This window comes from Desmodus rotundus, chromosome 9 (assembly GCF_022682495.2).
Source record: "Desmodus rotundus isolate HL8 chromosome 9, HLdesRot8A.1, whole genome shotgun sequence".
NCBI lineage: Eukaryota > Metazoa > Chordata > Mammalia > Chiroptera > Phyllostomidae > Desmodus > Desmodus rotundus.
The window spans coordinates 91,706,434-91,720,018 of record NC_071395.1 but is presented as its reverse complement, the minus strand read 5'-3'; the positions used below and the strand labels follow the sequence as shown (position 1 = coordinate 91,720,018).

Here is a 13,585-nt window from a genome sequence, read left to right as displayed (position 1 = left end):
TTGTGGCTAACCAAGCCATGCCAGCCAGTGCCCAGTTTTGGGGCTTCTGCTGGGCCGGGCAGGCTGCCTGGGACCCTGTGGGAGGGAGCTGGTGAAATTAGGAAGCAGGGACCCCCTTGGAGGGTTGGGATGAGGAGCAGTCTCTCCAAGAGGAAATAAGTGCCAGCATGGGGTCACCCATCCCTCGGCGCCCTGCCCGCCCAGCTCCACGCAGAGGTAGCCAGCTAAGGAGGCTCTGTATATCTGGTGGTGTGGCCTTGGGCAAGTCACTTTTCTCTGGGGGGCTCTGCTTTGCACTCTCTTAGGGCTCTTCTCACAGGTTCTGATTCTGATCCAGGGCTTGGCCTCCCACTTAGCTTGAGGGTACCCAGGCCTGCAGGGGTGACAAGAGGTGCAGGGGAAAGGCTGGGAGGAGAAGGAGGAAGAAAAGTAATGGGGGGAGGAGGCAAGGAAGGATCCCTGAGTGCCCCTCGGGCCCCACATTCATCTCTCTGGGCAAAGGGAGGCTGGAGCCTTGAGAACTCGCCTTGGCTGGTGAGCAGACTGGTGAATGGGGAGTGACGTGGGGCAAGCACGCCTGGTGCCAGAGGTGACCCTGGGACAGGCCTGCCCGGGTTAGAGTGTGCAGAGGAGAAGGGAGGGCCAGGCTAACGGAGAGTGTGGGCACCGCAGGGCTGGTCCACCCGATCAGATGTGGGCAGGGACCGAGGCACTTGTGGTGGGGAGACTGGGCAGTGCTCTGACCCAAGGGGAGGGACACTGCAGCTGGGAATTGGGTGCCAGCTCTCCTCATGCTGCTCTGGGATAGTCGGGGCCCCGGCCAGGGTCGGGGGAGGGGGCAGGCAATCGCCGCCATACTCCTTTAGAGAGTCAGTCCCTCGTGTCTCTACACGCACAACCAAACACAGCTGTGGCCAGAGTCCTCTGTCCTGCCTCAGCTCCCCTCTCCAGCTGTCCCCATATGGGGCTTTGGGTCTTAAATGTCAGAGGAGGGAGCTGGAAAGGCCTGGGCTTCTTCCCAGAGGTGAGGGTCTTGCTCCGGAGCCTCCCTCCCAGGATGGCACTAGGCCGAGCCATCTGCACTGAACCCTGGCTCAGTTTCCCTCCCCAGTGATTGCAGGGCTTCTGGGATAGGGCTGGACGTGCTGGTTAAGAGCACACAGAGAGGCAGCCTGAATGGGGAGGGAGGCTCGACTCTGACAGTTTGCAGTCCCGCAGATGGGCAGGTTACTTAGCTCCCTGGCCTCAGTGTCCTCATCTATAAAATGGGATGATGTCGATGACCATGAAGTTCCCGTCTCACAGACTCTCTGTGAGGATCACAGGAAGCGAGCATTCAGAAGCAGCCCAGCACATAATAAGCAATAGGGATTTGATTATCATGATTAGCACGCTAACCTGTCTGTAACTGTAAACAGGGCAGGGCAGGAGAGGACAGCCTGCTGGGACCTCTGGGCCAACCCGCTCCATCCCACCTAGGCATGGGTGGGCTAGGTGGAGGCGCTGGGCGCAGACAGGCCAGGCTTACAGGCACACCCGCTTCTCAGTACCTAGGCCGGCACTGCCCAGAGGATGGGCGGCACATTGGTTTGCCCAGGAGTGCTGGTCCCAAGGCACAAGGTCCCGTGAGCAACTCCTTAGCAGTTGTGTGGTCTGGGCTGGTTTCTCGGCCAGCAAGGCTGAGCCGTCTGAACACACCCTATGTCACAGGGCAGTTACAAGGGTTAAGTCAGGCAAAGCCTAGGAAAAGACTCGGCCCAGTGCCCAGCACGGAGGAATTCAGGAATAGCCATTCTCAGTGGTAGGTCAGGCCTGCAGGTGGCCCTTCCTTTTCTTTAAAAGGGCTTGACGTGCAAGAGCAGGAAATGTTTCATAAATGTTACCACCCACACTGAGATCTGGTTTCCCAATCCCTGTCCCCAAAATGAATTGACAAATAAAAATATAGGGTGCCCACCTCATCCCTCTGGCAACTGAGCCCAGAGCCAGCCCCAGGTCGGTAGGCATCATGCCCCTCCCTGGGGCCCATCACGAGTACATAGTGAGAGCTCTTAAATGGCAGGCATTTGGTTCATCCCTGTGTCTAGTCCAGAAAGCATCTGTGTGGTGTTTCCTGCCCTGCCCTGGGGTCTTCTGGACCCCCTTCCCAAGGCATCTGCACATTTGGAAAGAGGAGCCCAATTGCTGTGTGTGCAAGTTCCCTGCGGGGCCTGTGACTTCTCTGCTTCTTCTGAGAGGGGGCTGTGGCCCCCACAAAAAACCCTTCCCGTGGGTCTTTGAAAGTCTCACTTGGCCCCCAAAACCTGGACTCCCTGGGAGGTTGCCCAGACCAAACCCTTCAATGTCCATCAGGGAAACTGGCCCAGAGCGTGGGAGGGACTTGACCTGGGCACCCAATACCATCTGCCCAGTCCTGGTTTCTTTTCATGGTATTGCAGTGGTCCCCAAGTGCCCAACTGGTGCTGGTCCCCATGCCCTTGCAAGCCGGAGGTGTCCATGTCACAGGGCTGACTTTGCCTGGGTCAGAGCCCTGCCCTTTGAGGGCAGCATTCAGGGGTCAGGTTTCTCAGGGCATGGGTTCAGACTCACGGGCCGACTGTGGCTGCACCTACCCAGGAGGGCAGGGTGATGCCCACGATGGGCTGTGTGCTTTGGGTTTGCAGTGCCACCGTCTTCTGTGTGCCCACAGGTCCCTGGCCCTGGGCCAGCAGTACACATCCCTGGGCTCTCAGCCTCTGCTCTGCGGCTCCATCCCAGGCCTGGTCCCCAAGCAACTGCGCTTCTGTCGCAATTACATCGAAATTATGCCCAGTGTGGCCGAGGGTGTGAAGCTGGGCATCCAGGAGTGCCAGCACCAGTTCCGGGGCCGCCGCTGGAACTGCACCACCATAGACGACAGCCTGGCCATCTTCGGGCCCGTCCTTGACAAAGGTACTGCCTCTGGGTGGGGCAGGAGGTGGGTGGGGGTGGCGGGGGTGGGGGACTATCAGGATGAAGTGACTGTTCTGTCTCAGGGTGCCTCAGCTCTGAGCCCAGGGTCCTCAGGGGAGGGTAATAAAGCTGGTCAGGACCTAAGACCTCCATGGAAGTGAGTCAGGTCCTTCTCTGGGCCCACCCAGGCTGTCACCACGGCGGCCACGCCTTCCCAGGTGCTGCTGGGGGCTGGGCAGCCTTAAGATGCGCTAGGCTGCGCGGACCCAGGGCAGCCTAGGAGGCTGCAGCCTTCCTTCCCGCTCAGCTGGCACAGCGGAGGCCCCAGGCTTTGATGTGGACATTGGTGACGTTTCCCCAATGCTGTGTTAAGTGTTATGCAAATGTAGTTTTGGTGTGGTGTGGGGGCCTTGTCACCCCTACATCCCTCCAACGTAGAAAATTCTGGAGCTGAGAAAGCTGCTGGGTGCTGGTGGCAGGACACTGCTCCCAAGTGCTTCCATGAGAACTTTCCGCGTGTACCCACGCCCAAGCATTGTGGTGGGGCTAGAGGGAGTGCTGGCCTCCGGGTAAGTTCCCAGCCGTCCTGCAGCCTGGGAGTCTCACCGGCTGCGCTTCAAATGAAGGGAGTCTCACAACTGAACTTCAAACCTGAAGGCACCTGGTGAGAGGGATGAGGGGCAACTGCTCCCTAGAAAGGGATTTGGGGGCTGCAGTGGGCAACTCTCGGAGCAGCTGCGGTGTCTGGGAGTTTAGGGGTCCCAGCTGGCCCGCGGGGACCCGCCAGTCCTTTCCCACCGCAACTTGAACCTTCCCTCCGCCAACAAGGCTTTGCCACTCAAACCCGCGAGCCCGCCCTCCCTCCTGTTAGAAGAGCCGCATTTACAGCCAGAAAGAAAAGATGTGAAAGCCAGAGGGGTCGTGGGGGTGGGTATTGGCAGGGAATGCGTCGGGGGAAGTTGACTCCCCGGCCTCCACGTTCCCCCTTAGAGTGCAGCCCCCCTGAACCTGCGCCTCAGGTTCAAGAGTAAGTCCGACCTACAGGCTATTGTCGTGGGACCGAAGGGCAATTACCGAATCAATGGATGATGATTCTGTTTACGCTTCTGTTACCAAAGCTAATTATTCCTTGTTTACACAAAAGGTTTGGCCTCTAATTGGGGCCAAGTGGCGGCGGTTTGCATTTCAAACCCGATCTTGCTGGCGTGTCGGTCTCCCCGCCTTCCGGCGCCCCACCTCGGGCCAGGTAGCGCTGAATCAAACGGCCTGGCGTCTAGACGCGCTGCCTGAAAGCGAGACTCACCTGCGGGTTGCCCTTCCCCGCTCGGGACACTAGCCAGTGGAAATCGGGTCTTTGAGCTTATTACCCACTCACGTTTGCGTTTCACGGTTGAAATCAATCATCGTAAGACCTAGATCCCAGAACACGGCTTCATCCCTAAATTGCAAAAGGGCAGTTGTGTGTTGGGGGGGGTGGAAGTCAGACACTGGGAGTTTGATGAAAGCTCGGTCCCCGGGAGGGGGGTCCCCGCACGCGCCCGGGTGGCCAGAGCGGGGCCGCCCCCCACCCCGCTGGGCGGGCCGCCAGGGGTTAATCTCCGCCACGGCTTCGAGTCCGGGGCGCCGGGGCGTCGGTCGGCCCGGGGGCGCGCATCTTCCGCGGAGGCCGAGGACCGACGCCCCAGCGCGGGGCTCTCCCAGGGTGGGGGCCTGGGGCGCGGAGTGGGGCGCAGGGGTCGCGGGCCGGAAGGCCGAGGACGCGGCGGCCGGGCCGGCCCCAGAGCGCTGCCCGCGGGCGGGGCCCAAGGCCGGCGCCCGGAGGGGTTTAGGCGGCTTGAGAAGGGCCCGCGCCTCGCCCCCCACCGCGCGGGCCGGCCCTGCGCCCGCTGCGGTCGCCGCGCCATTCACACGCCCTCTGGCCGTTCGGCGCGGCGCGGGGGCGGGGGGCGCCGCTTCGAGGGGGATTTCGTGGGCCGGCGCCGGGGCTGGGGGCGCGGCCCGGCCGCGGGAGCCGCCCGTTGCTACGCGGTGGCGGCCGGCCCGGCGGCCGGGGCCCGGCGGCCGCATTATGCGGGTAATGCGGTGTGACACCGCGCGAACAAAGGCGGATTGAGTGGCCCAGCGGGCCCCGCCGGACGGGGACCGGCACAGCGGGGCTGTCAGCGCCGCTCCCAGGCTAATCCCCGCCCCGCCCCCGCCGCCCCCGCGTCCCCGGGGCTGGGAACCGAGCGCGGCCCGGGGTCTGGGCGCCGCCGCCGCCGCGAGCAGCCGCGAGCCCGGCCGGAAGCGCGTCCCTCGCCCCCGGGCGCGCACCGGCGGGAGGGGGTGGGTCGGGGCAGTGGGGGGACCGGGTTCGGAAGCGGGGCGCAGCGCCGTAGGCCTCGGCCGCCGCCTGTCCGCAGCCGGCCCTGGCTGCGCGGGCGCCTCCGCGCTCCCCTCCCACCTGCTCCGGGCAGGCGGACCGGCCCTTCCTCTGCAGGCGGCCTACGAGGGCGCTGGGGCCTCTGAAGAGGCAGCAGAGGCTACCGGGGGATCTCCGCTCCCTTGTCTGCCGACCTACCGTCTTCCGCAGCAGTAAGCGCGGGACACCCGGCTTCCAGGCCGGCCCCGAGTCTTGCAACCTGCTCAGCCTTGGACAGGTCCCGTCCCTGTTCTGGGTCCTTCTCCAGTAAGGAGAGATTGTTGCATTGCTTGTCTTTCAGGCCCTTGCCTCTCTAACTGTTAGTCCGTGTTTGTAGAATGGGTCTCTGAGGCTTCCTGCCTCACCGGGTTAAAAGGATTAACTACGATGTAGCACCTGGAGGGCAGAATTTGGTGCCTACCGAGCACCCAAAGGCGGTCATTATAGTGAAGTTGGGGGAACATCCCCGAGAATCTTTTCTTTTTCTTCGCTGGACCCTGAGGGCAGAACCAGGGGAACTGCCCTGAGTCCCCTTCCTCCCAGGAGGGACTGGGCCTTCTCAGCCCCAAACCTTGGCGTTGTCTACGTGAAGAGAGGGAGAGGGAGACTGAGACGCCGACCCTGGTCAGGGGCTCTGGTGGCAGAGGGAAGTTGTTCCTACTCTGTGAAGAGGGTCCCGGGGGATCAGAAAGGGAAAGGGTCTTCCCAGGCGCATCCAAGTGGGGACGGACTTGGGTAGGTTTAGGCTGTGGGTGCCCAGGCCTTCCCCCACCATGGACCTCAGACTCTCAGGACTGCAAGGGCTCAGGCCTGTGCTGGAGTCTCTGGAGTTTTGGAAAGGTGGAAGGCAGCAGGGCCTGGGGCTAGGACAGAGAGCAGGGCCCCGTAATCTCTTCAGCAACCTGCCTGGGCTACTATTTTTACCCCAGTTTTTAAGCGACCCTGTTGTCAAGTGTTTAGTCAGTTAGTGGCCCTGGCCTCAGTTTGCTCATCCAGTAAAGTGGGGACACCCACCAGGTTCCTTCCTTTTCCCCTTGCTGGCGAGCTCTCCGCCCCGCCTGGGGAGGTGGAGGCTGCGCCGCCAAGTCCCAGGACCCGGCCTGAGCAATGCTTCCCAACTCCCTCCGTGCAGCCACCCGAGAGTCGGCCTTTGTGCACGCCATCGCCTCGGCCGGCGTGGCCTTCGCAGTCACCCGCTCCTGCGCGGAGGGCACCTCCACGATCTGCGGCTGCGACTCCCATCATAAGGGTCCGCCCGGCGAGGGCTGGAAGTGGGGCGGCTGCAGTGAGGACGCCGACTTCGGGGTGCTAGTGTCTCGAGAGTTTGCAGACGCGCGCGAAAACAGGCCAGACGCACGCTCAGCCATGAACAAGCACAACAACGAGGCGGGCCGCACGGTGAGCCGCAGCTGCCCTTTCTGGGACCGCTGCTGACCCTGTCTGGTCCCCTACTGCCTCAACCCCTTCCAGTGGCCCTTGTGCGTCCAGGGCTCCCTGCTCTGCCTCTTTCCCCTTGGCCAGCTTGCCTCCTCCCCGCACCTCACAGGCACCCCTTCTGCTCACCCTCCTTTATCCTTGGACTGTTCTGGGTCTCCACCCTCCTGGGGATGTGTCAGTGGGGAGCATGGGAGCCCCATAGAGCAGGTACCGCCAGCCCATCCTGTGTGTTCAGGCTGCCTGTGTAGGCCCATGGGCCTGGCTTTGACCTCAGCTTCCACCCCTTCCTATGGCTGTTTGACTTAACATGAGACACTTAAGTTCCCAGCCTCAGTTTCCCCATCTGTTAAAAGTGGAGAACAATCCCTATTTGTTATGGCTTTGAGAAGTGGATGTGATTTCTGCTGATAATTGGGGTGTGAAGGGGAGGGAAACAATAGTCACCATTCTACGGGGTTGTGCCTCCGTCCTCAATCAGTTCTCATCCTAGCACTGGGTCGGGACTGCAGGGCTGCAGGGACCGGGCTGGGCCAGGCAGAGCAGGAGGGTTTAGGCGTGCTCCCAGGTGGGGTCCATCTGGGGGCCAGCTGCTGTTCCTCTTTCCCAGACCATCCTGGACCACATGCACCTCAAGTGCAAATGCCACGGGCTGTCGGGCAGCTGCGAGGTGAAGACCTGCTGGTGGGCCCAGCCCGACTTCCGCGCCATTGGTGACTTCCTCAAGGACAAGTACGACAGCGCCTCAGAGATGGTGGTGGAGAAGCACCGAGAGTCCCGCGGCTGGGTGGAGACTCTCCGGGCCAAGTACGCGCTCTTCAAGCCGCCCACGGAGAGGGACCTGGTCTACTACGAGAACTCCCCCAACTTTTGTGAGCCCAACCCTGAGACGGGCTCCTTTGGTACCAGGGACCGGACTTGCAATGTCACGTCCCACGGCATCGATGGCTGCGACTTGCTGTGCTGCGGCCGCGGCCACAACACGAGGACGGAGAAGCGGAAGGAGAAATGCCACTGCATCTTCCACTGGTGCTGCTACGTGAGTTGCCAGGAGTGCATCCGCATCTACGATGTGCACACCTGCAAGTAGGGAGCCAGGTAGGGTGGCAGGGCGGGGAGGCTGGGGGGCCTGGGTTTGCCTGTCTCCTCTTCCTGACGACCCTGTTCTAGTTCTCAGCTACCCAGGACACAAGTTTCCAAGAGGCTGCAAACAGTTGATTAAAATTCTTACACATGGTGGTCAATTATGAGCCAGATCAGATTTTTGTGCAGCCACTGGCTCTCATTATCGAGCATCTGTGGATACAGAGGAGGGACACTGTGGGGTTGGAAATGGGGAGACCTGACCTCAGGTGCCAACTTTGCCCTTAGCTTCCTGTTTCTTCACTTCTCTGGGTCTCAGTTTGCTTACTGTGAAAGGTTAAACTACTTGAAACAGTAGGCCGAAAAGTCTCTTCTACAAACCCTGGGGCAGAGTCATTTTGCACCCACCTTGAACTTAGAGGGCAAGTTTTTGCACAAGCATAAACCCTACCAACCTCAAGGAGGTGGGTGGGGGGAAGCTGTGTATAAGCCCATATCCTGACAGATCTGAAGCTTGGGTGGAGTGGGGTGCACTCTCACTGAGTTTATGGATGGTGATGGGGAGGAGGAAGGAGCCAAGTTCAGAGTGACGGCGGTGAGTAATCAAGGGATCAAAGGCTGGTGGATTATGTTGCCAAGCTTCCCAGAGGTGGCCTAGCGTGGGAGACAGTGTGCCTGGCTCTCAGATCCATATGTCCCCAGGTTAGGTCAAGATTAATGAAGGGTGGTCCTAGGGGCTTGGAGGTGGAAGGTTTTGAGGCCTATGGGCCCTTTCTCCCCCTTCTCTGCCTCGAGAAGGAGCCTAATATACAGAGGCACGAACCCTGGTCCAGCGCCCAGCACTTGCCAGCTGTGGGACCCGGACAAGGTAGTCTTTACACACCTGTCTCGTCTGTCACCCTACCTAGAGGTGCCATGAGGAACAAAGACCACTGGGAACAGTGGCTGATTCATGGCAAAGCGCTTGTCTGGCTGGGTCAGGGAGAGCACCCCACTGTCTCATGCGGTTCCACACAGGGTGCCTGGGAGCAGGGGTGCACGCTTGTGCTGGGGGAGGAGCCTGGCATTGTGGGGAGAGCACTGGTTGAGGGGTGGCTCACCCAGTCTATCTGGGAAGCCCCTCTGTGCAGCTCAGTCGGGCATGGTCTAGAAAGGTGGTTCCCACTCCACTGCTTACCAGCTGTGGGTCCTTGCGGCCCAGTTTCCTCGTCTGTGCAGAGGGGCGATCACGGGGGCCTCACAGCAGCTCTGTGAGGCTCAAGGGAGCTAAGAGATGTGACTGCTTGCCTGACTATAGTACTAATAGAAAGGGTGACAAATGCTGTCAGGGAGCTGTGACGTGACGGGGTTCAACGTGCCGTGGAGTCATCATCACGTGGGCAGGTTCGTTGAGAATGATGGAAGAGTCAGCCAATGAGAGAGAGCCCACAGGCTCACTGTGGCCTGTCAGGGTGGAAGGGATGTTTGAAAGCATAGTGGCCACTCCTCTGATGCCCACTATGGCCAGAGGCAAGTGTTCCTACTACCCATCAGGACATAGCTCCGGCCACTCTGAGCGGGGACAGTGGAAGGATGACCCTGCACAGAGGGCCGTCTGTCTAGCCTGCTCATTGCACAGATAGGGACAATGAGCCCAGGCCTCTACCTCCAGAAAAAGCCCCATGTGTGGGCCCTGCGGAGGTTACAGCAGTATCCCCAGGCTCTGCCGAGGGCTCTAGGGTGCCACAGATTCAGGCCCTTGGAACTCTGTTCCAGCACCTCCCCTTCCCTGGTGGGCAGCTGAGATAAACCATCTGCCAAGTGGGGAAGGAGGTGCTGGGCTGGCCCTCCGTGTCTGGAAAGCCCCTCGCCTGCGACCCCGGGACTAATACTGATCCTAAGAGGAACCAGTGCTCTCCTCCCGCCCCGTCTCCCCCTGAAGTAGAATGGTGCTTTTCCACTCTTACGGAAAGCGCTAGACATGGTTTAAGACACCACATCCAGGTAGATCGTGGCCTCCAGGCCCCTCCTGTGTGGACCCTCTGGGACAAGTGGAGGATTTGCTCCTTTTGTGGGGTGATTCTGGGTAAGCTGCTTGGCCTCTCTGAGCCCAGGCTTCCTCCAGTGCGAACTGAGGGTAAGAACTGCGTCCCCATTGCAGGGTTGTAGTGTGGACTAGAGGCTGTGCCACCGAGAGCCCTGGCCCAGGGTCCACGTGCTCCCGAGGAAGCAGTAGAGGCTCTCAGGCTGGGCTGACCTCTGGGAGCAGCTGCCCCCAGGCCTGCTGCTTGGTCTAGAGCCATAGGCTGGGACCCCTTTCACCCACACAGACTCTGCAGGCAAAGTGGGAACTTTGGAAACAGGCTGGCAGGGACTTTATAGGATGGGGCCTCTAGCTTTTCCCTCGGGTGCCCTGTCTCAGCAGTGCAGATGGGAGAGAGAAGGGAGCCACAGGGCCCTCCACACACTGGGGTGGGGGGAGACTCAGTCAGAATGGCTCTGTGCCACAGGAAGGCCAGACTTCCGTACGGGGAAAACACCTTGCCCACGCTGGCAGCTTCTGTCAGTGTCTCTGGCTAGCCATTGGTTTCTGACATGGCAAGTACCAGATCTATTCCTGTCATTCAGATGTTGTGAGCATGGTGAGTGGGGAGGGCTTTGGACAACAGTCAGGTGGTCTGGCGGACCCCTGGAGCTGGACCTGTCACTAAATTGCTGTGAGACCTTGGGGCACGTCCCCTGAGCCTTGCCGAGGCCGTTTCTGCCAGTAGGATGGCCTCGCACTGGTCTGTTGGCCCCCGAGGCACGTTGACTTGATTGGGAAAGCTCTCTGGGCCACCAACCCTTGGGGAGATGTAAATACACAAATGAATAAAACGTACACATAACTCCCGTGAGCAGGAGTTATTCATAATTTTTAAATTAAATAACTTCCTGCTATTTGGACAGCTCGTTCTGAAACTATCTGGTGTGATAGAAAAAGTGTAGCGCCCAGGAGTCTGCTCTGAGTTGGCGACTGGGCCCTGCACCTGCCTGGTGTCTGTAGAGGACAGAGTCCTACACTGGGGTAGTTACTCGCTATAGGCCTCCTGTCACCCAAGCCCCCAGCTAGAAGGTAAGGGAGGTAGGGTTTGGATGCTAAAGCCCTACTGTTCCTGTGGCCCACACTCCCGTCCTCACTGGTGGACCCCAAGTACAGGAGGGAGCAGGGAAAAGCCACGCAAGGTCCCTGTTACCTCTGAGTACAAGAAAGACGTTGAGATCTCCTCTCAGCAGCCTGTGATCTTTGCATCCTTATGGGTGGTCTCCCTGGGAAAGCAATTGTTTCTAATTCTTCCTCTTTATTCTCCAAAGGGTGCTGGGCGTGGTGAAGCGTGGCTGGGCAGATTCACTGAAGTCCCATGGGGAGCAGGACCTCAGCGGGGCTCGGCCCTCGGCATCCGACAGCAAGGAATCTGGACTGTTGCCAGATGCACGTGTGGTAAATAACCTGGACCCCACCCGCCTGCTGACCGGGAGGCCTCCCTCCCTCCCTCCTCTTCAGTTTTTCACCCTACTCTGGATGGTGTGTGGTTTTCAAAGAAGGGGCTTTCTTTTTACTTCTCGAGGGTCTGATAGGAGCAGACCTGAGGCTTATCTTTGCACATGTTAAAGAAAATAAAAATGGAAAAAATTTTCTACTCCAACAGAACAGGCTGGGCTAACGTGAGCTCTTTGCCTGGTGGTAAAGGTATCAGCACGGGCAAGACTCTGTTTCCGAACGCTTCTCACGGGGGTGTTCCAGGACGCCTGTGAGGTGGGAGTTACGAAGTAGGACACCCCTGCGGTCTCCTTTTCTCTTGTCTACTCCCATTCAAATCTGATACACTTTCACGATCTGATAAAAGCCATAGGTTGAGCTAGGATAAAGAGGTAGGGAGGCCCAAGGCAATTGTTAGAGTAGGGTTTTCAGTTTTGAAGAACTAGGAGTTCTAGGTGACCTGGTAAGCTGTTTGAAGAGCGGCTGTGTGTTCTCCTCAGCCTCATTTTCTCTGTAACCCTGTTCTGCACGAGAGGCTCCTGTGAACTGCAGTCAGATCTCAAACCCCTTTTCTACCCTTCTGCAGTTTCCACCATTAATGCAGTACTTGTGCGTGTGTCCCGTCGACTTTGTAAATAGGCTGTGTAAGGGGGAGGGGGCAAGGCCGCTCCAGCCCAAATGGCTTCCTAAAGAAAGGAGTGGTGTCTTTGAAAGGGGCCGCTCAGTCCCTCCCAGCCCTGCTCACCTGCAGAGCCTCCATCAAAACACCACCAGGTGAGCAGTTGGACTCTAGGTCACCTTAGGGTGAATTAGACAAAGGGCCAGTGAGAGGGTAGCAATCTGTTCCTGAAGTTCCAATTTCGAGACTAGTATTGTAGACGGGGAGGGTAAGAATGATCCTTTCATTTCCCCTCCAGTAAGGACACGTCTCCCTGCATCCTTTCCTCCCTCTGGCCTGTGTGAGGGAACAGAAATGCAGAGTTCTGTAACGTGGATCTTCCAGCCTCACCTGTGTGCTGATGAGCATCCGCCCGTGCAGCTACCGAGGATCAGGGTTAGGTGTTCAAAGTGGGGCAAGCAGTCACCTGCTCCCTTGGGAGCTGCACCTCGCAGCGGAGGTCTTGGTCCACAGTGGTTCCTAGAGTGTCCTAGAGGAAGCTAGCTATACGGGGGCAAACGGATCTGACAGGATGGACCACGCCCCAGCTCTGTCCAAGGAGAATCAGAGAGAGATGCAGCAGGGGTAGAGCACAGAACAAAGTTTTCTCTTCCCTCCCTCCCTTCTTTCTTTGGTCTGCCTAACACGGACCTAAGGTACCGGGTCAAGCGATCTTCCTGCTCGCTCAGGCGGGTTTGCGAGACGACCGTCTAGAAAGCCATGCCTGCACTCTCGAGTCTGCTGGCGATGAGCCCTGCTAGAGATACACATCCCCTCCCCTCCCCTCCCCGGAGTCTGAAATGCTCCCCCCCACCTCACCTTAGACTGGAAAGTTTTGAATCATGTCAACCAGATAATGCTTGCTTTATATGAGAATTATTTCAGCAGAATGGATACAAATTTTCAAAAAGTCTCTTCGTATCTATGTATTCTATATTAAAAGTGATAAAGTCATGTTTCTGGGGCACATTCAAGTAGCTGACAAGTAATTATTTAGTAACAGCCCATTGAGTACGTTGTAATTATTCCCACCGTAGTCAGGGAATAGCACCCAGCGGAAATTTCCTACCGACCTGCTGTATCCAAAGTTTTGTAAAAAGTTGTAGAAGTTGTTGATCTTTTTGATTTTATATCCAAAAAGTCTCTTTTTATAAATATTATTTATTATACAATGTATATACCTTTGAGTTAACTAAGATTATATATTATATAAATATATATATATTTGGAGAAACTCTATTTCATCATGCAGTTTTTTTCTGTTAAGTCATTAAAGAGAAGGTAAAAAACTTAAACTGGACACATTGTACAATGTGTGGCGTTTCCGGACTAACGTGCAGGAGGTCAAGAACATCAAGATCCGAACGTGGTAGCTCTGACTTTCACCCTTCAGTTAGTGGCCCAGACTAAGTTCATTGCCTCTGTTCTCTAAGCAAGATCACCCGAGACATCCTGGACAGTAGGTCTGATCTACTCCAGGACTTCCTTACAGGCTTACTTTGTTCTAAAACAACTTCTAACAAAGAATTTCTAGTTTTAAAACTAAGCAATTCGGGCAGTAACTGATTTCATAGACTCC

General features: G+C 57.9%; 1 protein-coding gene across 2 annotated transcripts in view; it reads left to right on the top strand.

Moving 5' to 3' along the window:
• WNT3 (Wnt family member 3) overlaps positions 1-13,193 on the top strand; it is a 46,979-nt gene extending 33,786 nt beyond the window's left edge. Inside the window, exons 2-5 of one of the 2 annotated variants that reach the window (XM_045182590.2) lie at positions 2,690-2,931; positions 6,465-6,730; positions 7,377-7,805; positions 11,183-13,193. In XM_045182590.2, the coding sequence (XP_045038525.2) occupies positions 2,690-2,931; positions 6,465-6,730; positions 7,377-7,805; positions 11,183-11,317 (1,072 nt within the window). In that variant the 3' untranslated portion in view covers positions 11,318-13,193. Of the gene's footprint in view, positions 1-2,689; positions 2,932-6,464; positions 6,731-7,376; positions 7,865-11,182 lie in introns of both variants that reach the window. The other variant, XM_024573408.4, reaches the window with a different exon arrangement.
• Positions 13,194-13,585: the final 392 nt, after the last annotated feature.